Consider the following 22,860-nt stretch of genomic DNA (forward strand, 5'->3'; position numbering starts at 1 on the left):
TAGGATGGCTACCTGCCTTCTCGAGACTTCTTTGTCATTATGCCTATACCGAATAAAAGAAAATTTTTGTGGCTAAGTACCTTTTAGATTCGACTTACCACTCCGTACGGTGGACTACTATATGTGGGGTTGCGGTTATCCACCATACTACTATTTATTCATTGTTTCAACTAGCCGCATCTCTTTACCCCATTTCTTTGACTCCCTTAGGTGGCCTAGAATATTTATCTCACTTGATTTTCTTTAAACAGTAGTCCTGATACTCTTGAGTCTGTGATCTCTTGTGAACTGGATTGTCGTTGGCGGCCGTTATCCTGTTTGGGTCACTCGTACGGGATCAGGCTTGCAGGGGGTTTCCTCGGAGGGCGTACAGAGCTCAGCTCGATTGATCAAGACCCACCAGTCGTCGGCATAGAGTCAAGAGGATGATGGCAGGTATGTCTCGATGATCTCATTAGTGAAAAGGTACCCGAATGAACCAGCTGATCAATACAGACAAATCGAAAGAGGTAACGGAGCTTTTGAAAACTCTTGAGAATGATCTCAATGACAGATCTCTCACATCTGCCCGTAAGTCGTACAAAGCTAGCCATCAGACTGGTCATTCTGACTTAGCGGACTTCCTGGTGCAGAAAAGGCTGAGAGACTCCTTCGTCTAAGAGAATATGGCACAAACCCAAGCAATGCAGGGCCCATCTATTCAGAGTGGGTAAGGGCGGCTCATAACACTGTTTACAATGCGTACGTTCTTACTCTCACAACAGGGTATGAAAATACTGGGTAGATACGGAGTTGAGGGAGAGACGCCAGATGTGCGTCGCGCGGCACTGCGCTGCGTCGCGAACGCCCTTCTACTGGATGACAAAATGCGTCAGATTTTCGTGGACACAGGATATGGAAGCAAATTAGCTGAGATGCTCAAGGTATGACCGCCATCTAACCTAAGGTCCCGGGCAAGCTGAGACAGGATTTTGCAGTGCGATAACTCGGAAGATGAGATGGTCATCAGCCGTATACTGTTCATATGTACTTATGACACTACCATGGACTACGAGCTGCTTATCAAGAATCACTCACTGGGTGATAATGTCAATTATGTGAGTCCACTGACAGTCTAGTTGATGCATTTTACTGACAACTACAGCAAATAATTCGGCATGCAAAGCAATTTCCCAAGTCTGGCAAAAAGCCGTTGGCCCAGATAGACGAGCTGGCACTTACTGACACGTTGAAATTGATATTTAACGTCTCAAAGGTCTATCCAGATCTTTCCGCAACCTTCTCCCCTTCGATTCCTTATATCTTCAAGATCATTAGCCGCATTGACATTCCACCTAAACCTCTAGACGGCTTATTGGGATACCTCCTCAACTGCCTGTCAACTCTCGATCTGGAGAATAAGAAGGGAAAGCACTTCGAGAGCAGTCCCATCTTCCCGACGTTCAACCAAAACTGCAACGTTGACAAGCTCATCAACGTTCTTGATCAAGCAGTATCTGCATATGACGCCAAGGACCTCGCAACGAAGGCCATCCCACTTCTCCACTCACTTGTGACCATCTACGAAGTGGCACCTGATGGGCCCCGTAAATACATGCAGTGGCTCCTCTTGCCGGAAGATAGGGATAGGAAACAGCCAATTGGCACGTCAGATACGCTATCTTCCAAGCTGCTGCGACTGTCAACCACGCCATACCAGAATTTGAAAATCGCGATCTCCGAGCTCATGTTCGTTCTCTCAGGCAAAGACGCAGAGAACCTGACAAAGAACATCGGATACGGATTCGCCGCCGGACTACTAGCCTCTCGTGGTATTGAGATACCACAATCTGCGAGTGAAGCTTTCGCAACCAATTCGAATGGCTTTGACCCAGAGATTAACCCTATCACCGGCCAACGATGGGATGCCGAGAAACAGGACACGGGCACGCCAATGTCCAGAGAGGAGAAGGAAAGGGAAGCAGAGAGGTTATTCGTGCTTTTTGAGAGGTAAGACAAAGTTCATACATCATTGATACCACATGCTAATCCTAATTGCAGAGCCAGAGCTACTGGGGTTTTGAATGTCGAAAATCCAGTCAGACAGGCTGTTGAAAGTGGACGGTTCGAAGAGTTACCTGACTCTGATGAAAGCGATTAATGCAACGCGTTTGAGCTATCAGTTTCCATTCATGTTTTGCCATAGCAGCCTTTCAATTCAATATATCAAAAATCCAATGTACTGTATGTTCCTCACTTCAAGCACAGGTCGCGCTTTGTAATTGCTCCTGCCAATGAGCGATGTGATTTGACTGCAGCATCAGAACCTCCGTTTATCTTCTATAATCTGTTAAAACATAACCATTACAGTTTTGTCGCATGATCTTCAGGAACCGTCTACTATCATCCACTATCTTCTGCGATAGCTGATGACGTACGGTCTTAGCCTGGTGGGGTTCGCGGCCACCATGCAAAAATCTCCGCCCAAAAAAAATCGCGGGGCAAACTTATCACCAGACTAAACTTTTCACATATTTAACGCCGATTTAAGTTCCTTCATCTATACCCCGTTCTCATTACAGTATTTACATCTTGGAAATATATTACCGGGAGCTACAGTAACTACAAAATGTCGAAGCCATTCGACCCGGAGACGGCGGAGAACCTGGAGGATGTAAGTTTATGTTGAGACCTTGTCCACCTAAGCAATGCGACGATTAACTGACAATAATCATGACTTCAGATGGAGAAGCAGTTCGCGGTGAAGGGTCAGTACCCCTCAGTCGATTGAAACTCCCATTCATACTTATCATTTTCCCGGTGTAGCCGTCGAACACTTGATGACATACTGGGCGATTCTCGAGAAGGTCCGCGGTTCGCAGCTCAGATTAACAAAGATGGATGACGATATCTACGAGCACTTCAAGAGGGAATTTCCCGACTTCGATCCTGCGGCACCCCTCGACGAGGATAGTATGAAGAGCAAGGAGGGCAAGGAAAAGTGGCGGAAATTCATCAACGAGTACGAGAAGAAGGTTAGCGACTACAACTTCGGAACCATACTCAGAGTCAGTCCCGGTGTCGAGTACGATCAGGACACAACCATTTTCGGTAAGTTGCTACTCTGTGCTGATTCGTTTGGCAAGGTGCGAATAGCTACTAACCGTCACTGAAGCAATGCGTATGCAATTCTACGCTATCGAGATTGCCCGGTAAGCCACTTGCGCCCCATTTCATATTGTACGCGCATAGATTCTGACTAGTCCAGAAACCGGGCCGGTCTGAATGACTGGATCTATGAGAGGGCTCATCCGGAAGAGAAAAACGCCAGCTCGTAAGACCGACTTGGATTCCTTTGTTCTCTGGTCCTTGTAGGACTGCCAATCGGAAAGAGTTAGCGGCGCCACGAAGTGTCAATGTACTCGAGATTGCCTTGCCAGCGACGTAGCGTCAAAAGAGCTCCTCAGACAGTGCGTCCTTGATCGTTATCTGTCGCTCAAGTTCACCCTCTGAGATATTACCTTTGTTGAGCAGTCTGAAGGGCCTCGGGAAGAGTCGCTTCTACTTGGCTCGGCTATCTTTGAGCCATGTTAGAGCGATAACCTACTCAAACTTCGCTTCGAGTGGCTGTGACTCTCCAAGCGGCTATCCAGAAAGCGATGAATCCGTGCGCCGTTCGCATAACAACACAATACTGTAGGGAAATGCATACATTTACTCGATATAGCCTTTTACCGCAATTTATGGGATATCACTTATGTACATAGATTTTGGATGCATAATCTGATTTGTTTTGCGCACCAGATAGCACGTGACCCTTTGTCTCTCGCAAGCGAAGAACAATGTTAGCGGCGAGGCTTCAACTTCCTTTGTTTCTTTGAGCTGAAAGGACTGCCTCAATATTACCGCATCTGGTATCGAAGCAGAGAATGCAAAGAAGAATGAAAAGGGTCCCCGTAATGCTTCACATTGACAGCATGGAGACGGCCAAGCGTTCCGGTTTTCCTTGTCTGCTTAAATATATTGCCTACTTTATGTATCATTCTCAAAGTAATGGTCTTCTCTCACACTTTCAGTCTCATCCGACACCACTGAAAACCTGGTAGAGGACGATTCCCGACCAGCCTCTACAAGATGACGTTTGCCTTGTCAATATCACTCCGCAGTCTCAGACGCATATTGCACTGGAGATGGAGTTGGATGTCATTGTTTGGCTTTACCACCAAGAACCATATGCCCACTTTGAGTCTCGCGACGGTGCTTGCTCTCCTTGCTAGCTGTGTTACGCCTGTATTCGCCGTCCTTCTGGGAGACATTTTCAACTCGTTCACATCGTTCGGCGGTGGTGATATTAGTGGCGACGACCTACTCCGGAAGGTAGCGAGACACGGCATCGCGCTTTCAGGCTTAGGTATCGCTAGCTGGGTACTTAATGGAGCGTACTTCAGCCTCTTCATCGTTTTTGGGGAGCTACAAGTCTCGAACGCTCGAACCAGGATCTTCGAAGGACTGCTGGGGAGGGACCAGGAATGGTTCGAAACACAGAAGGATGGCACAAAAGCTTTCTTGTCTTATATTCAGGCGTAAGTTATCTCCCTCTGATGTGTATGGTGTTATGCTTTGTTTATCTTACCTCCATCATAGCCAAATGTCCGAATTGCAGATGGCAACGTCGCAGCCGCTAGGGCTCATCATGCAATACACCTTCAGAACGATCATTGCGCTGGGATTGGCATTCTATACCTCGTGGAGTCTTGCGTTTATTACGCTAGCCGGGATCCCAGTTTTCTCAGGCGTCGTTGCCTTTCTTTCTTCTCGAATCAAGCCAAGAATCGAAGCCCAGCAGGTTGAACTTAGCCGTGCCTCAAAAGTCGCCAATAACGCTACGAGTCTGATAGACACGGTCAAATGTCTCAACGGACAGGCATTCGAGCTTCGCGATTTTGCCGTGAAAATCAATAGTGCTGCAGCTCAATATCTCAAGCAAGCACACCTAAACTCCCTACAGATAGCAGTCATACGATTCATGATGTTCGGCATGTTTATTCAAGGATTTTGGTATGGTACTGCTCTAGCGACATCTGGGAAACTCACTGCCGGTGCAGTCCTGAGAACATTCTGGGCCTGCTTGACTGCAGCTCAGTCGATCGAGCTAGTCTTGCCGCAAGTAATAGTGATGGAGAAAGGCAAGGTTGCAGCGGTAATGTTAAAGGATCTTCTGAACGGCCGAAGAGTGAAAAAGGACCCTGAGGGGTTGAAAGGAGCTTCATACCCCCGATATTGTGACGGTGATATCGAAGTGTGCGATGTAAGTTTTCCCGACTGACAATTACTGCCCAATTTCTAACCCTTTCATTCCTTTTTTCTTTTAGCTTTCTTTCACCTACTCTTCTCAGCCCGAAAGGTCCATATTAAATTCAGTCAGCTTCTTCTTTCCTGCGGGTGAGACGACTTTCGTGATTGGAGAAAGCGGATCTGGAAAGAGTACGCTCGGACAATTACTTGCACGATTTTATATGCCCACCTCAGGCGAAATACTAATTGATGGCAACGCAATTCAGACTCTCAGCCTCAATTGGATCAGGAACAACATCACACTTGTCGAGCAACGGAGTGTGCTTTTCAACGAGTCCGTTTTGACTAACATTGCCTTCGGCCGTCGAGCACACGAGACAGTGACGAAGGAAGACGTGCGCGAATGCATTGATTTGGCAATGCTCAGGGACACCATTGATAGCTTGCCAAATGGTCTCGACACGTGCGTTGGGCCCGGGGGAAGCTTCTTGAGTGGAGGTCAAAGACAGAGACTGGCGATTGCACGAGCTAGGCTACGGGACACTCCCATTCTCATCATGGACGAACCTACGAGCGCCCTGGATGGCAAAAACCGTATAGCAGTGATGAGAGCGATACGGGAATGGCGCAGAGGGAAGACGACGATCATTATCACACACGATATGTCACACATCATGGACCAGGATTACGTTTACGTCCTCGAGCATGGCTCTGTTGTGCAATCAGGATACCGGCATGAGCTAGAAAATAGCCCAGCGAAAGAGAAATACTTTCCTTTCAGCGAAAGGCAAATCTCTTCGAAAAATCCTCCGAAGCCGGAAGTCTCCTACGTCAATGACGAGATGCAGGAGATAGTCAATGTTCCGAATACTATCTGTGCAAGTAACTTTGGCTTCCCGAAGCACAAAGAAACACCAGTTCTGTCAAGGAGAACTCCTTCGCAATTTAGGAACGCTCAATTGTTCGACCGCAGAATGCAAGAAATGCAGCTTTCCGCAGGACTGAGTAACGTGGTTAAGGCACAGGCGACGTCCCAAGCAGAGGAGATCTCGATACCTGATGGAGTTGCTATACCGATGCATGAACTAAGTATGGCGCAGTCACGCAGATCATTCATCTCTGCCAGTCGACTCCAATTACATCGCGCTTCTCTGACTCCCCCTATTCCTCAAGCTGAAGCAACAACTTATTCGCAGTCTATCAAGGGGCCGCAACCCGCGAGAGGGAACACTCCACTTTCAGGACAGCATCGTCTCTCTATAAACCAGATCATGCGGACATTAGTGCCCAGCCTCACTTCGAGACAGCGGTTGCTGCTCCTGCTCGGAGTCATAGCTGCACTGGTGGATGCTACTGCAACACCTGTTTTCTCTTACTGTCTCTCTCAGCTCTTCCAGTCATTCTACGACATAAAAGTTAGCTCCTTGAGATGGGCGCTGGCTGTTCTAGGTGTCGCTGTAATTGACGGGACTGCGTCTTACTTCATGCATTATCTTTTGGAGGCTTCAGGCCAGGCTTGGGTCGATCAGCTTCGCAAGGAGGCATTCAAACGAGTGTTAGACCAGCCTCGGCAGTGGTTCGATGAAGAAGGCAATTCGCCCTCCAGGATCACTGCTTGTCTTGATCAAAACGGGGAGGATATGCGGAACCTAGTAGGCCGTTTCGGCGGCTACGTCCTAGTGGCTGTGGCAATTACCGTGACCGCAGTCATTTGGTGTCTAGTCGTTTGCTGGAAGCTCACCCTGGTGGCGCTGTCATGCGGTCCCGTCATCTATGCGATTACCAGGGGATTTGAAGGAACCAGCGGACTATGGCAGGAGCGGTGCAACGAAGTTACCAGGAACGCATCCGACGTATTAGTCGAGACATTCTCAGAAATACGTACTGTGAGGACCCTGACGCTCGAGCCGTTCTTTCACAAGAAATACTTGAAGGCGGCGTCAAAATGCATGAAAATGTGCCTCAAGAGGGCGGCTTACACTGGGATTTTGTTCGGCCTTGTGGAGTCTACGATTATCTTCGTGAGTGGTGAGTAGGCGCCTCCCTCGTTTCGCAGACTCTTCTAAAAGACTATACAGGTTTGATTTTTTACTACGGAGCGCTTCTCGCATCGTCCGGATATACGGTTGAAAATGTGATGACCGTATTCTCGATGCTGCTGTTTAGCATTGGATATGCGAGCACGGTACTTTCATGGAGTAAGCCTTGTCCATCCCTGACACATGCTTAGACAATCTCGCCTGCGCGATTGCTAATTTCTTTCAAGTTCCGCAAATCAGTGCTTCTCAAGACATGGCTACTCAGCTGCTACGACTGGCTAACCTACCTGTTGGGCAATCCCATGAACATAAGGGTGACAAACGCCCTCTGAAGGCAGCACCGGTGAAAATACGAAGTCTGACCTTTCGATATCCATCGCGGCCCGACGCTCCTGCTCTCCGAAACGTGACTCTCGCCATAGCTGAGAATTCTTGCACAGCAATTGTAGGTGGCTCTGGATCAGGAAAGTCGACCATAGGATCCTTGATTCTCTCTCTCTACGAAACACCGCTGTCCAGATACGAGACGCCGACCATCTCAATCGGGGGTCTGGATATCCGACGCCTCCACACGCCGTCCCTCCGTTCCCTGATATCGATTGTCTCACAGCAGCCTACGATATTCCCAGGCACCATGCATCATAATATCTGTTACAGCTTGAGAGACGAGTCCCCCTCCGTGAGTTACACAATGTTCGTGCTGCAGCTCAAGCTGCGGGCATCGATGACTTCATCGTGTCACTTCCCGACGGCTATTCGACTACCATTGGGGACGGTGGCGTGGGCCTGTCCGGTGGCCAGGCGCAGAGATTGGTGATTGCACGAGCTCTTGTACGTCGGCCGCAGGTGCTGATCCTGGACGAGGCAACTTCGAGCCTTGATCCAGAGAGTGCAAAGGTGATTCGGCACACAGTGCAGAGGCTGGTTTCGGCTCGATCAGGCCTTACCGTGATAATCATTACGCATGCCAGAGAGATGATGGAGATTGCGGATAATATCGTCGTCCTTGAACAGGGGTCTATTGTGGAACAGGGCCCTTACGAAGTTCTTGCAAGGCGGCGCGGTGGAAAATTGAAAGCTTTGATAGAGGACGGTGAGGGCGTTGACTCATAGTCCAACAGCTTACTATCTCAAATATGACGTGACTTATTGCACATTAGCGAAGTGGCGATTAAACCAATCCAGCGCCTGATCTTCTGCCTCAGTAGCTTGCTGCTCTCCATCTGGCAGAAGACGGTCTGCTCGCACGCAGAACCCATGACTAGCCCCGTAGTAAACTTTCACCTCACCAATCTTATCCTCACTCTCCATAATGTTCTTGATCTGCTCAATCTGCGGCTTTTTCACAATCACATCCAAATCCCCCAGGGCAAAACTAACCGGGATCGTTATCTTCTCAATCTCCCCGGGGATGCTCAAGAGGCTAGGATGTCCCGTGAATCCAGCATTGATCAACGGTTTGCCGTCTACTTCAACCCCGTGAGCCAGATTGACAGTGTGCTTGCCTCCCCAGCAGAAACCGGCTGCTGCGATGGGAAGCTCAGCTCCTTCGTTCTGACGGACAGCAGCGAAGAATGACTTGACGATGGGCCAGGATTTACTGAATCGGTTGAAGTACATGAATGGAACCATGGCGTAAATCGCGCCAGCGATATAATAGCTGTTTGACTGCTCAACATTCTCGGACATGTGTTTGTCAGGAAAGAGAGACTTACGGTTTGACAAGCCAGTCGTACAGGGTATCTGTCTTGAACAGATTCGCCATGAGGTTTATAGCCCACACAGGGGCCGAGCGTCCTATTCAAGTGAGCTATAACGTCAAATTTGTTTCTCGTCTCTACCGGCACCAAGCTACATCCTGAATGCTTTGATTTCTCACCATTCATGAAATCCGGTAGATAAACTCTGTACTTGCCCTTCTGGGCATAATGATCCGCCAGTATCCGGTTATTGACAAACTCCCAGCCGAACGCATCCGGAACGATAATGATAATCCCTTTTGCTGAGTTACCCGTTGGTTCTGGCGTTGGCGATGCAACGTAGACGTCGAGTCCGTGCAGTTTGGTCACCTCGCCCTGTGGTTCGCCAGAGTGTACATGGCCGCTGAAGCACCCGGGGCAGGACATGGATGTATTCTGCAGATGAGTAGGTCACTAATGACTGCTTGTTACTCTGATAGAGTCGATGGAAGTTGAGGAAGAATGATGAAATCTACAAGCAGGGCATGGGATGATGTGCTTCCGTGTTTGCTGGGATAGTTGATCTGACAGCATGTGACACCACTAGGCCAAAAGGGCGTCCGGACTATATTTCAGTCAGGATAGGGTCTCATATCTGTGATCATAGCGGTATTCTATTTTCTAACAGACAGTGATGATGTTCTCATCCACGACCAGAGTCCTGTTAGTGCAACCTTAATTTTCAGGCTGTAAGACTGGTAGCTACTAAGGTAGCTACGTTGTTTCAAAGGACAAGGCCTGTCATGTTTTGTGCTGTGTTTTCACTGATTGCTTCTCTCTACAGAGTAAATCGATGTTCCTACACGAAGACGATATTTCCCCACTGATAAGATAATGATTGCTCCGTGGTGAAATGCTACTGAAACAGACCAATTGCCCATTTCCGCTGCGGTTGCTTAATGCAGGAAAGAAGCTTTGGTTGGGTCTTCCCAACACACACACACTATCTACGGAATAGCCAATACGGAGTTTAAAAGGCTTGAAGCAGGACACTATCAGACAGATTTCTGGTAACATTCCGGTTCTTCCGAGACCACCAGAAGAACCATGGAATAGCCCGGGACAAATCGTGGACGGATCCTTCAGAGTCTCAGACAGTTCGGTACAATTCTAAAAATGGATCTTTGGCTTGCGTCGGCCATCAAGAATTGATAAGCTAGCCGCCAGTCATTGTGAAACCACACGAGCTTGGCAAGGAGTGGACTGTGGCGGGTGCTTTTACGGGTCGCAACAACCATGGTATGGTAGACTATGGAGTACCATGATCAACAATCACAGTCCCTGCTTGATGTCAGAATTATGGACCTGGACAGGCACTAGAGCGTGTAAGCAATAGATACGTCTTTCAAACAGGAAAAATTGAGGCCTACCTCTCTAAGGGTACCAATTTGTCGGCCTTCCGCCTTCAAACTCACCAGCCACCCTGGGCAGTACTAATACCAAAGGGATCTTCCTTTCAGCCCATTAATGACAGCCTTTGATTAGCTTGGTCTGCTCTCAGGCATATAGTTTCTGCTGTTGGGTCATTGTCCTAGTACTAGTCTACTATCTACCCCATACTCCAGCCAAATCATCACAGATCCTGCCATAATTCACGCCTTTTTTTGTTCTTTCTCTTTTCTCTCCTCTCACCTCCTCTTCCATGCTTGTCTGCACTGTCCATGCCCTCAATCATGGATTTAGTGATTGTTAACACTGTCTTCCTAACCTATATTGTTCTGTGATGATCTGATGCGATTTATTAACTTCTATATATAACCTCTGATCTGCTGCGCCGAGACTCCCTGCCTCTGCTGTCTCTTCAGCGAAGTGTTCTTCGCTCTGACTTCAGTTCCTCTTGATATCTCTTTCGCTAACAACAAAGACATCAAGATCCGTCCTGAAAGGAACTTAAAGGAGACACTACATTCTTAATACCTAGTGGATCGGGCGGCTGTGATGTATATCCCACCCCAGGTTCGTGGGCTGATGGCCCGTCAGAATGGCGGCAACACCATCCCTGACACCAATTCCCAAGCCAGTGATAGAAACATCATTTTTGTCATTGTGAGTGTTCATCCTTGTATTCATGTTGCTTTAATACTTGTTCTCAGCTAATTGTTTGGACTGCTAGGTCGCTCTGGCTATTGTTGTCTCGTTCCTCCTGCTCGGCGCCTCCTACTTCGGTCTGAAATATTTGCGTCGGATGGGCTGCTCCCCTAAATATCTCCCAGGAAAATACTTGAAAGACAAATGGAACCGCTGGGACCCTGGAAAGTTCTATAACCAAGTCTCAAATGACGTTCGGAACGGATCGGCTACGGGCGCTGAAGCCACGGAGATGACGACCGCGAGAACGACCAATCCCATTCGTCGAGATGCTTCCATTCGGTCCGTGGCCACTCTTCCTGCCTATTCAGCAAATCCCAAGCCTGAGGAACAGGTCATCGCACGTGAAGGTGAAAGAGACGGTATGGATACCGTGATCGAGTTTCCCGAGACTGCTGAAGAAGAAGAGGCTCGCCGGGAGGAGCTCATGGCGTCGCTGTACGAAATCCGTCAGCGCCGGCGCGAGGAACTGGCAGAACGCGAGGCTAGGCGACAGGCACGGCGTGAGGCTCGCGAGCGTGGAGACCGTGCTCAGCTAGAGATCTTACGGGAACAGGATCGACTCCGTGCTCGCCAACGTGCAAGAAGTCGGTCATCCACCAATGCCAGCAATAGTGCCACCAACCTCGCTACGGCTTTACCAGAGCATCAGACTCGTGGTCGCGGCAGGCGGATTGCCAGTGTGAGCTACGCGGACGTGGGCTACGTTCGTCACGATGGATCGCGAGTCCGCGCAACTTCACCCGATTCCGATCGTCGCCCCCTACTGTCGAACGGCCCTTCCGGCAGTTTTGATGCTTCTAATAGGTCTTCTATGGTCGATACCCCCAGCATTCACTCCCGGGGAGAGTCCTACTCATCCGCCTCGACTGGTCCCGTCGATCCAACTGCATTGACTCGGGTGGACTCCCAAGCACATTCTACCGCCTCTACCCTTCCATCCACCCCAGGCGCTGAGGAGGCCGATGTTGGAGCTCTCAGCATCCCCCCTCCGGAATACGATCATCTGGACTGGGGCGAGGCCCCTCCGTATCAAAGCCCCGTCGCCGAAAGGAACGAACATACCGCGCCTCTTCGGGAGCTGACAGTTGTTCCTACTATTCATATTGATACAGCAAGTCCTATCAGCGACAATTTCCCGGCGACTGCTCCTCGTGAGTCCAGAGAGCAGCACGATTCGCGTGCGGAATCTTCTGGAACTCGCTAGCTTTGCAGTCCACACAGGTCTCGCTGTCTCTCTACTTAAGCTTTTCACTTACAACTGGGAGGTGTGCAGCGCTGACTGCATCTCGAATGCGTTTTATCTCCTGCATCGGACGGCGATTTTACGTGCATGACTAACGACGATTCATTTTCTCTCATAACGGTCTGGGAGGAACTCTAAATAGCATGGCGTCTGGAGCTACATTGGGTAATCTCTCTTTTATCTGTTGTCATCTGTGTCTTCTGTATTTCTCTCCTGGTTCCTTATCTCAACATGTACATTGAGATGATGTTGCCGCTGCTCGAGGAGTTGATCCCGCGCAGTTGGAGGAGACGAATGAAAATAGTCGACTCATGAATTGCTACTTTACCTTTTAATGCGCTCGTATCCCAAATTATGAGTGAGAATAGAGCAGTCCAAATACTTGCAGCATGCTTTTGGGTTGTTGTCCTCGTATGGTTGGTAGGTAGACTATTTAGGCGGTCACTCCGACGGCAGCTCCACCTGGCCGAGTAAACAAATCAACAACTCCCCCAGCCTCCTCTTTTCCCGTCCTGCGGAGTGTCAAAAGTGACTTCTGATCATCCATCGCATAATTTTGCGACTGATGCAAATAATCCGACTCTAATTAATTGCATTACTCTTTTATAATCTCCGTTGAGATAGCCATACCCTGGTTGCCATTATCTTTTCGCGTGGACGCTCGTGGCCGCCGACGCGCTTTACCAAAACATACCCAGCGATTACCCATCACTTTCTGGGAGTTATAACGTCACTCCCAATTTAAGCACAAGCATTCATGTCTGAAGTCAATTGAGCTTCAACTCACCTGTATTGCTACATTTGCTTTTGGAACAAGACGCGTCATAGGTTTTGACTATGTCGCGCGAGAATACCAGACGCTCCGAAGCCACGACAAACAGCTTCGCGTCGTTTGGCTCCGATTTTGACCCAGAGCACGAAGCCCTCGCGTCTACGAAACACTTTGAAAACAGTCCCAAATTGCCCGAGATGAAAGGCAGCGCCAGGAAACAAATCAACAACTTTGAAGACGAGGAGCCCGACTACGCCATTGATACCTCTGCATTGGAACGCGCCTTCCCTGAATTCTCCCCTGTGGGCACCTCCGAAGATGACACCGATGAAAGCATATCGGTTGAAGCTGGACGGGGCGTTAACAAGCCGACGCGTCGGCTCGATGACTCGCGAAACTCCTTGATGAGTATAGAAAATAGTGTGCGGTCTTCCTCGCCTGCCGTCAGACTTGATTATCCCACCTCGCATACGCCTCAGAAATCGGCCATGCGCGTCTCCTCCAGAAGGGCCGCCAGCGAGAGTCTACGAAGAGACGCTCAGCTGAGACAGGCCAGTCTTGCCCACAAGGAAAATCGTGACCCTCTTTCGTCCAAAACAGCCCGCAAGGACCAGCGGCGGACATTGTCTGAAATGCACGCAAAGGTCCGTGATTCATACGACGGTTCCTTCATTGCCGATGAGAGACCTCAGCCTGTGGCAACCAGTACGCGTGCGACGCGCTTCGGAAACGTCAATCTTTCTCATCAGATAGCGGAGGCGGTGGAGAGAGCATCACAGGAGGCTTATGCTAAGGAAATGCGCCGGGGGAAGTTGTCCAGCAACCTGCGCAACGGCTCCGGCAATGGTGCTGGTGACACGGGCACAATGCAGTCTTTTCTTCTTCCCGATCTTCCCAATTTGTCGGAGTTGATCTCGGGTGTCTACGAAGACGGCGCACCGGTTTATACCCGCCAGAGCCGAGCTAGGGCGACAAGATTTGTTTCTCCTCCCAATGACGGTGCTGATGTGTCCATGACTCGTGAACATATCCCCCTCGACGCGATTCCCATTCCAGAAGACGAAAAGGCCCTCTTTGTTTCTCTGAGACTTCTGCAGGACAAAGTTTCGGAGCTTGAAAGGGCAAAGTCGGATGCGGAGAGAAAAATAGATGAAATGCGACAGGAAAATGCGGCTTTGAAGGCTGGCCGGTCTAACCGCAAGGACAAACACGGCCGTTCTCGCGTGTATGAATCCGAAGACGATGACCACAGAAGGGAAGTTGGGTCTCATTATCAGAGTGAGTTACTTTACCTCTGCAGTTCAAGAATATCATGCTAACGGTTGCTTCAGAACTCGAAGCCTCAAATCTAGCTTTGCAGAACCAATTGGATGTCGCTGAGCGGAAAGCGCAGATGAGCGAGGCGGCGCTGAAGAAATTAAACCGTGAGAGAGACATGGCTGTTTCTCAATTGGGAATAGCCTATCTCGAATCTCGCGATCTGAAAAGCGAGAATGACAGCCTTCGACAAGAGAATGCTGAACTTAAGGCACAGCTGGCTAAATTTGTCTCGCTGGCCTCAAAAACTCGCGAGGATACTGGCCGTTCAGAAGCAACATCCGCGACGGAAGCAAGCGTTGAAAGCGGCCAGCTCGACACGCAGCGAAGTGAGGACATGAGCCGGGCCACTAAAGATCCTACCAGTAAGAGTACAAGATCGAAGAGGGCCGGCGGCGTAGAAGACTCGCGCACAAAGATCTCTAAACAGGTCGACAAGGAGATTTCTCGTCTTGAGAAAGAGCGAGCCGAAGAAGCTCTTTTCTCGATTGACCTGCCGAAGACCAGGGCCTCGAGCTCCCGAGCCGAGAGATCCCAGACTCGGACGCAAACAGGCAACGCGAAAGCAAAGAAACAGCCAAACACAGGAAAGCAGCGGGTGAAAAGGGTGATCGTGGAAGAAGTCGATGTCACTGAGCCTTTGGATTCAGCCACTGAGGACGCCACGGGCCATACCAAGAAATCCTCCGCCACAGAGCAAGACTTGACGTTGTTGAGCTTCGTTGACGTGAGTTTGTTACTTTGCTTACGATTGCTTGCCGCTAATGTGATTGCTATAGGAACGTGAAATCGCTCAACTGCGGAAGACTCTAGAAGAAGAACGACTTGCGCGTAGACGGCGACAGTCGATATCAACCAAAGTTCAAAATGCAGACGAGACCGCAAACTCTACCCGTCAAAGTGTATCAAAATCAGCTGCGCCTCGCAAGTCCTCGATGAAGGAGAGTAAAGCCCCGATAACAAGACCCGCCTCGGCAATGGGTGATCTGACAGCCACATCGAAAGTCAGCATGGCTGAGGCAGACAGTAATCTTTCCGTGCCCATTGAACGCCCAAGACGGCATTCGGATCACTCCATCATCTCCACTACTCAGCGGAGACGTCGCCCTGTTACTGACGACATGACTTCTGCTTTCATCCTGCCAGATATCACTATCCATCACGCTGATTTGGCAGCTGAGGACCCAAGTCGATTGCCCCAGGCTGCACAAAGGGCCTTGGACAGTGCTACACAGCATGATGGCAAGAACTGCACGGTTTGCAAGCGCTGCATTCCTGGTGACTCGCAATGCGACCATACTCATGGGACTGTAAAGATCCCGAAACCTGTACCCGTTTCGGAGCGCATGCCTGAGCCTTCTGTCTACAATGAGGAGCCTACGTTGCGCCCTGCTCAATCTCCGGGTGTTGCCCTCGCGACGGTGCTCAAGGCATTGGAGGACGAACTGTCGCATCTGAAAATGCAGCTTGTAACCTATCAAGGGGCGTATAACAAGCTGGATGCCTCGTTGAGCAAACGCCAGAGGAAATCGTTGGCCGCCAAGATTGAAAAGCTTCTTAAGGACATCGACTTCAAAGCTGATCAAATCTATGCACTCTACGATGTTCTTGAAGGCCAAAAACAGAACGGACACGAGATGACTGAGCAAGAGATGGAGGTCACGCTTCAATCCATTGGGATCGACACCGCCGCCACCACAAGGGCTGCGGATGTGACCGCTACGACAGATAAATCTTCCCACAGAAATAATGATACTGACTTGGAAGATGATGAGGAACTACCATGGGAGGGCATTGAGAGCACAATGGAAGTTACAGGCAGAATTGGAAACTAGCTTCACTCCAGGCCCGCTGAATCTCTTCTCTCATTCCTTGCATATTCTCTTTCCATTCCCTATTGATCTACCTTTCCGTTCGACTCCTTTCATGCTCTCTCGCATGGATCTCGGTTCAGGTTTCCGACTGACCTCTTGGAGGTGTATGTCCCTGATCCTTGAGAACTATGCGTTGGGCTGGGACACCGTTTCTGTGTTCCCTGACAGACAGGTACGGTCCGCTGATAGACTCGGCGCCTGACTATCCTTGAAGCAGGGATTGGGAACGTCTTACGTTACTTGAGATCGGCTTAGCAGTGTTGACTGATCAGAAGTAAACTGTCCGCTGCACGGCCTCGATCTCGTAGCTTAGGATACGTTCTTTCCATTCTTCTTTTTCGTTTCTGTTCTTTTTCTCCAGTGAGGTTTTAGCTTGTGAAAGGTGTCCTGGTGGAGTTTATAAGTGTGTTCTATTTAATTCTCTTAGCATTTGGGCAAGGGACTTGGTTGGATTTCGAGTGTATGTTATGCTTTCAATGGTTCAATGCACGAAATGCACCAATTCATTATGCATTGTCTTCAGCTGCAATATGTGGCTATTGGAGCGTAGCATCTCAAGTCATGAAACCTCACGCGTGGTACTGCATGTGCCATATAACCAACTAATCATGAATTCCCGAAAATGCAACTATGATTCATTTCATGCAGTTCTGCAGACAAGACTTTTAAGACCCGAAATATATCCCGAAACCATATCAAGTGGTGCGAACCAACGTAGGAGATCATGTTCGCATCGCATATCCAATGCGCTATACATCTCATAACTGTACAGCAATCGAGCTTAGATCGAGTTCATGCCCTCCACATCATCCATGTCGCGGTAGAACCCGGCGACCAAAAAGGCAAGCTCCAACGCCTGCTTCTCGTTCAGGCGCGGGTCACAGAACGTCGTGTACCGCTCGCTCAGCCCCTCCTCGGTCAGCCCGCCCGCGCCGCCGACACACTCCGTGACGGCCTCGCCTGTGAGTTCGAGGTGCATGCCGCCGAGGAAGGACTGCGCGGCACGGTGGATCTCGAGTGCCTGCCGCAGCTCGGAGAGGATGTCGCGGAAGTGCCGTGTTTTCACGCCCGAGGGGGTAGTCTGCGTGTTGCCGTGCATGGGGTCGCATTGCCAGACGGGGAGGTGGCCGGCGCGTTGGACGGCGGCGATGTGGGCGGGGAGGTGCTGGCTGATCTTGCTGGCGCCGTAGCGGGAGATCAGGGTTACCTTGCCGATTTCGCGGTTGGGGTTGACGACGTCGAGGAGGCGGACGAGCTCGTCGGGGGTCATGCTGGGGCCGATCTTGATGCCGATGGGGTTGGCGATGCCGCGGAAGAATTCGACGTGGGCGCCGTCGAGCTGGCGCGTGCGGTCGCCGATCCAGAGGAAGTGTGCTGAGGTGGCGTAGTAGCTTGCTGTGGGTTGTGGAGTCGTGGTCAGTGGGTTGCGGAGGAGGCGGGTGAGACTCTGCTCGTATTCAAGGAGGAGACCCTCGTGGCTGGTGAAGACGTCGACGGTCTCAACGCCGCGGTCTGTGTCGATTCCGACTGTGTGCATGAAACGCAGCGCGTCCTTGACTCGGCTGACGATGCGCTCGTACTTCTCCTTGATGGAGGGCTCAATGACGTGACCGAGTCCCCAGTCCAGTGGGGAATGGAGATCCGCGAGACCGGACGAGAGTGAGGCGCGCATGTAGTTAAGCGTGGCAGCGGAGTGGAAGTACGCCGAGACAAGCCGTGACGGGTCCGGCCGGCGAGATTCTGCGGTGGCAGCGAAGCCGTTGATGTTGTCACCGCGGAACGAGGGCATCTCAACGCCGTTGACCACCTCCATAGGGCTTGATCGGGGCCTGACTCTGTCAGCAACGAAGGAAGGGACGGGCGAAGGGCAAGGTCGTGCAACTCACTTGGCAAATTGCCCGGCTATACGTGCGATTCGCACTACAGGTTTGTTTGCGCCTGACCGCTATTAGTACATGTCGATAGATGACAGAAGGCGTAAATGTACCCCAAATCAAAATCAAGCTCATTTGCAGAAGCACCTTGAGTTTCGCTTCTATCATATCCTGATTACAGTAGTCAAACAGCTCAGCGCAGTCCCCTACGAACAACACAGCAGTTAGACACTGTAGTTAGAGACCAGTATTACGGGTTCAGGTAGGACAATGTACCTCCTTGTAGAACAAAAGCTTTGCCCAAGGCAACATTTCGCAAGCTCTTTTTCAGATTCGCAATCTGACATTCGACGGTTAGCACCACACTCACCCCTGATTAAGAGTTAAAGTAGGATGCTACGCCGTACCTCTTGCGTTGTGACAAGCGGAGGTAGCTTCTGGAGCTTGCTCAGAGCGGCTTGTACTCCTTCCCTATCATCATAGACAACATCTTGCTTGATGGGTTTCGTAGTCCAAGCTGATAGACACAGTCAGCATCAGCTCCTGCAATTGCTGCCCCTTCGAAGGATGAACGACTTACAACTTGGAGTCCAGTCATCCATAGTGAGGGTCATGATCGACGCTATTGCCTCGCAATAAGTATAAACAAGCTTGTTTAAGCTCCTTCAGTATCCGATCAGATGCTGGATTGACTAAAGAATCAAGTCTCAGTCCGGGAGAGCTTAGCAGTTAAAAGAATGACACATGTAAGCAAGGGATCGCTTGCTGTCACAGTCAGCCTCACAATCACAGTCACACAAAGAGTGCCCGCTGTAACGCTGTAAGCCTGAAAAAAAGAAAGCGCTTATTCGCGGCCTGAGTCATCAGCTTATCCACCCTAGTCCAGACTGAGTAAGGCGCGTCCTTATCGTAATCGGCCACTTTCTTATCGCGTCATCCCATGCGGAGTAAGAGACCTTTGGAGGCATCATCTTCATCTTATCATCTTGCTCTCAACTGTCCCATCATTTTCATATATATACGCTCAATAGCTCATTGAAATGTCAGACTCCCTCCCCGCCGCATCCCATGACCCGGACTCTGTTGAGCGATCTCCCCCCGCGCACGCCGAAGACCGAAAAGCCGCTGCCGCGCTTTCCTCCCTGCACACCAATGAGATCGGCGCGGAACCGGGCAATAACTCTTCGTCCGCTAATCAGGAGGCACTCGGGAAAGCGATGAGTAGGCTGGAGATTGCTCCGGGTACAGATGCAGCGGCCAGGACGGTAGACGCCAAGAAGACACAAGCAGTGACGAAGAAGGCTGTGAAGGTTTCGGCGGAGGACGTGAATATATTAGTGCGTTACCCCCTGCCTGTCATGGAATAAGCTATGCTGGTGAATTAGTGTCCGGTGGTGCTAATGTGCTGCAGGTACAGGAATTGGACTTGAGCAAGATCAAGGCGACGGAGTTGCTAAAGGCGCATGATGGTGATTTGAGGAGAGCAATCAGGGCGTTTATTAGCCCTATGGGAGCATGACGTGCTGCTCCTGGGTATAACTGCAGGACGGAAGCTATGATGGATACTGGTACGATGAGATGGGTCTGACAGGGCAAGCCGGGACGAACCCTGGTTCGCAGGTGTTGATCGCACCAGTCTATCTAATGACAGGCCGTACGAATTGATGATCACAAAATTAGCTACTATTTCTCTTCATCTCTATCAACAACCGTATAGACATATCTCATAATTCGTATCTCATAGCCATATATACCGAACGCCATCATCACTTTTATCTAACAGTCGAGCCCAGCGCGAGCCTTAGAGAATAGCATCAACCTTCCTGGGCGCCTTCTCTCCGATCTTTCCTTGTCTCGATCCCCTTTCCCTCATATATAGTCCACAGCAGCAGCCATCCAACCAATGCTTCCAACGCCAGTGCCCACCAAATACCACCAACAAGATTATTTTTCAACCCCAGCCCTAGCCCCCATCCACCGATGAAGGGGCCCAGTGTGCGCGCCGCACTCGCTATGCTCTGAGCGACGCCATGCACCGTGCCGAGAATTGACGGATCAGTTACACAGTTATTCACAAGAATAATAGCAGCTGGAAGAGCAAATGTCCGAGAAATCACCTGCAGCCCAACCACAACTGTAAAGGCTGGCCAGACTAGCCATGGATACCGAGGAATGATCACTAAGAACGGCATCAGAGTATAGGCCAGCGGTGAAAACGGCAAGAAGGTGCGGAAAGAGGTCAATGTCCCTAGACGAGATTGGATTTGAGGGTATACGAAGATCTGCAACGGGAGGCCGATGACCCCGATAATTGCCGTTGCAAGGCCGACACGGGAGGACGGTAGTCCCAGGCCACCGCCGAAATGGAAGAAGCCTTGCCGGCTATTCTCTGGCGCCCTCGGGGTAGGGAGGAAGACAAAAGTCATGGCGTTAAAGGCGCTGGTGTGGAACGCCAAAAGAAAATGAACTAACAATGTCAATAGAACATTGGGGGTCCATATCTGACGGAACCCCAGCCGTTTATGGCGAGGAAGCGCTTGCAAGCGGATCGGACTAGACGGGGCTGATCTGCTGGTCACACTACCGTCCATACAAAGAGACTCGTTGTCCTCGAGGTTCCTCAACCGGCGATAATGACCTGGAACCCGACGTCGGGAGAAGAATCTGGCGAGTGTCCTTCCAACCTGGCGGCCCCAGTCGCTTCGGTACCGTGCAATCTCATGTGTCTAGGGGGCTAGGTTAGATTTCGACCCGTCCAAGAAACGTGTATAGACACTTACCTCATCGAGCCCAAACAAAATAGCAAAAAAGGCAGTAAAGGTGAAGATAGCATTGAGGATATTTGGCAACGCAAACGGCCACCGCTCCATCCACCACACACCATCCTTCCCACCAAAGAACGACCCAGAGCCAAACAGATGAGGATAGCTGTTGATAGGATCGGCCAAGGAGCCCCCGATAATAGGGCCAACAATAACCCCAATGTTGAAGCACATCGGAAGTAGCAGGAACGCGCGCGACTGATACCTGCACAGTACACCCGTCAGAAACACCTTCACCCAGGCGCGAACCAAATGCACTTACTTCTTCTCCTCGATAATTTCCGATATCATCGTCCGCATCACGCCAACGTTACTATTCAGAATTCCCCGAGAACCCGAAACACCGCTGCCGCCGCAAACGACCTCGAAAACCCAAACCCTAGACACGAGATACATGTCCCCAGTAACCCAATCAGCAGCACACGCTTCCTCCCCATCCACTCCGCGTCCGCCAACCGGCCCCACCAGACCGCCGTGAGAAACTGCGCGGCGGTAAAGCTGCCCTGCATGATGCCCGCCTGCGTTGAAATAGTCGAGTCTGGCAGCGAAGGGTCGAACGACTTGAGCTGGTAGAAGAGGTACGCCTGGAGCGAAGTTTGGGTCAGTGGCTCGGAGAGACGGGCAAAGGTGAGGATGGCGAGTTGGCCCTTTTTGGGAAGGGAGGCCCAAGTCACGGGTTTCTCATTTGAGGAGTCAATGACTGCATCAGTGTCTTCTGCGTCGTCATCGTCGTCGCTATCATCGAAGGGTGAGTCTGATGAGGTTCGTCCATGCCTGGTGATGTCGAGTCCGGGTGCGAGGGGAGGGGTTGAAGGATGACTACCGTCATCCTTCGTACTGCTTGTAATCGCTCCATCTCTGTCTGCGCCGGGGCAAGTTGATCCGCGACTGTTAGCATCTATGTGGTTGAGATGGAGTTGGGCATCATGCCGGGGATGATTTGTAGGGGCGGCGTGCATCAATGAAAAGCCAAGCTAGAGATGTAGTGAGGCGTGATATAGGGACTGATAGATTTCTACGTAGCAATCAGCAGGATTAGGCAGATATAATGATGCTAACAGTATACAAGGAATTCATTTCCTGTTCAGCAATAGTAAGGAGAAATCTGCGCTGACGAGATTTGAGGCTAAGCTCGCGTGACGCATCTTGAATTTATTTACTTTGTAGAATCTTATCGATAAGATCGGAGCACTGAAGAAGTGAGGAGAGTGCCGATTTAGCCGATCTCGGAGGATGCCTGATTGAGTCCCGAGGCCGTCACTGCAGCCTGAGGCATTCAAGAGTGTTCGGGAAGATAGAATTGATAATGCATATATTACGTATTCAGTGGTATATCCATAATGCAATCAACAAATGTACAGGGTATAACCCGACCAAAAAGGAAAAGAGAGAAATTGTGCCCATGAACCAAGAAAGCCTAACGCCTTTCATGCAATACGCGAATCGTCAGTTGATGAGTGGACTGCCAACCTTGGGCTTGAAAGCAAGACTCTTTCGTCGCGCAGCTTCCAGCTTGAATCGCAGTTTCTGAGTAGGCTCATTATCAGTCGACGACGAAGTCGAAAAGAGACCTTGCCGAGTCTGCTTTGGTGGGCACGTTTGTTGGACGAGCCTGGATTTCTGAGAGAGATAGAATGGGGTGGCAGGGGACATTCCGATATTGTCCATCCTGCTGAAATCATATCCAGAAGTGCCTGGTGTCTTTGGCGTCTGGCAATATTGCTGATCTGCCTCTGTGTGGGTTACGGCGTACTTTCTGTTGCTCTCCGGAGTCGAAGACTCTCCATGCGAAAGTGGAGGAGACTGTCTCTTAAA

The 22,860-nt window shown here is 50.3% G+C and overlaps 9 protein-coding genes across 9 annotated transcripts; 6 read left to right on the forward strand and 3 right to left on the reverse strand.

Annotated features, from left to right (window-relative positions):
* The first annotated feature begins 35 nt into the window (after positions 1–35).
* P174DRAFT_452170 (synembryn) lies at positions 36–2,310 on the forward strand. The gene is made up of 7 exons (XM_024829060.1): positions 36–435; positions 496–570; positions 633–709; positions 765–923; positions 978–1,097; positions 1,145–1,989; positions 2,041–2,310. The coding sequence occupies exons 1-7, from the start codon at positions 426–428 to the stop codon at positions 2,138–2,140; spliced, it is 1,386 nt and encodes a 461-aa protein (XP_024681499.1). The 5' UTR covers positions 36–425; the 3' UTR covers positions 2,141–2,310.
* A 298-nt stretch (positions 2,311–2,608) lies between these two features.
* Positions 2,609–3,317, forward strand: P174DRAFT_421937 (polysaccharide biosynthesis domain-containing protein; the record flags this gene model as incomplete). Its single annotated transcript, XM_024824996.1, has 5 exons — positions 2,609–2,653; positions 2,723–2,747; positions 2,806–3,090; positions 3,155–3,191; positions 3,248–3,317. The coding sequence occupies 5 exons, from the start codon at positions 2,609–2,611 to the stop codon at positions 3,315–3,317; spliced, it is 462 nt and encodes a 153-aa protein (XP_024681500.1).
* Positions 3,318–4,179: 862 nt separating this feature from the next.
* On the forward strand, positions 4,180–8,426 carry P174DRAFT_513392 (ABC transporter ATP-binding protein; the record flags this gene model as incomplete). Its single annotated transcript, XM_024831976.1, has 6 exons — positions 4,180–4,562; positions 4,624–5,287; positions 5,352–7,302; positions 7,353–7,472; positions 7,541–7,963; positions 7,984–8,426. The coding sequence occupies 6 exons, from the start codon at positions 4,180–4,182 to the stop codon at positions 8,424–8,426; spliced, it is 3,984 nt and encodes a 1,327-aa protein (XP_024681501.1).
* P174DRAFT_442773 (dienelactone hydrolase family protein) lies at positions 8,369–9,257 on the reverse strand. Its single transcript, XM_024827653.1, has 3 exons — positions 9,193–9,257; positions 9,029–9,110; positions 8,369–8,973 (listed from the first exon to the last, which is right to left on the reverse strand). Exons 2-3 carry the CDS (start codon positions 9,076–9,078, stop codon positions 8,460–8,462), a joined length of 564 nt encoding a protein of 187 aa, XP_024681502.1. The 5' UTR covers positions 9,079–9,110; positions 9,193–9,257; the 3' UTR covers positions 8,369–8,459.
* A 1,733-nt stretch (positions 9,258–10,990) lies between these two features.
* Positions 10,991–12,347, forward strand: P174DRAFT_421940 (uncharacterized protein; the record flags this gene model as incomplete). Its single annotated transcript, XM_024824997.1, has 2 exons — positions 10,991–11,098; positions 11,166–12,347. The coding sequence occupies 2 exons, from the start codon at positions 10,991–10,993 to the stop codon at positions 12,345–12,347; spliced, it is 1,290 nt and encodes a 429-aa protein (XP_024681503.1).
* A 2,765-nt stretch (positions 12,348–15,112) lies between these two features.
* On the forward strand, positions 15,113–16,563 carry P174DRAFT_216062 (uncharacterized protein). The gene has a single exon (XM_024821359.1). It carries the CDS (start codon positions 15,411–15,413, stop codon positions 16,308–16,310), a length of 900 nt encoding a protein of 299 aa, XP_024681504.1. The 5' UTR covers positions 15,113–15,410; the 3' UTR covers positions 16,311–16,563.
* Positions 16,564–16,965: 402 nt separating this feature from the next.
* P174DRAFT_442776 (3-deoxy-7-phosphoheptulonate synthase class II) lies at positions 16,966–18,897 on the reverse strand. The gene is made up of 6 exons (XM_024827654.1): positions 18,804–18,897; positions 18,631–18,740; positions 18,500–18,563; positions 18,337–18,429; positions 18,236–18,287; positions 16,966–18,178 (listed from the first exon to the last, which is right to left on the reverse strand). Exons 1-6 carry the CDS (start codon positions 18,835–18,837, stop codon positions 17,131–17,133), a joined length of 1,401 nt encoding a protein of 466 aa, XP_024681505.1. The 5' UTR covers positions 18,838–18,897; the 3' UTR covers positions 16,966–17,130.
* A 290-nt stretch (positions 18,898–19,187) lies between these two features.
* P174DRAFT_442777 (huntingtin-interacting protein K) lies at positions 19,188–19,931 on the forward strand. Its single transcript, XM_024827655.1, has 2 exons — positions 19,188–19,560; positions 19,635–19,931. Exons 1-2 carry the CDS (start codon positions 19,264–19,266, stop codon positions 19,740–19,742), a joined length of 405 nt encoding a protein of 134 aa, XP_024681506.1. The 5' UTR covers positions 19,188–19,263; the 3' UTR covers positions 19,743–19,931.
* Positions 19,902–22,004, reverse strand: P174DRAFT_513396 (putative MFS multidrug transporter; the record flags this gene model as incomplete). The annotated part of the gene is made up of 4 exons (XM_024831977.1): positions 19,902–20,949; positions 21,004–21,250; positions 21,308–21,358; positions 21,388–22,004. The coding sequence occupies 4 exons, from the start codon at positions 22,002–22,004 to the stop codon at positions 20,038–20,040; spliced, it is 1,827 nt and encodes a 608-aa protein (XP_024681507.1). The 3' UTR covers positions 19,902–20,037.
* Between the last annotated feature and the right edge of the window lie 856 nt (positions 22,005–22,860).

This window comes from Aspergillus novofumigatus (assembly GCF_002847465.1).
Source record: "Aspergillus novofumigatus IBT 16806 chromosome Unknown P174scaffold_5, whole genome shotgun sequence".
NCBI lineage: Eukaryota > Fungi > Ascomycota > Eurotiomycetes > Eurotiales > Aspergillaceae > Aspergillus > Aspergillus novofumigatus.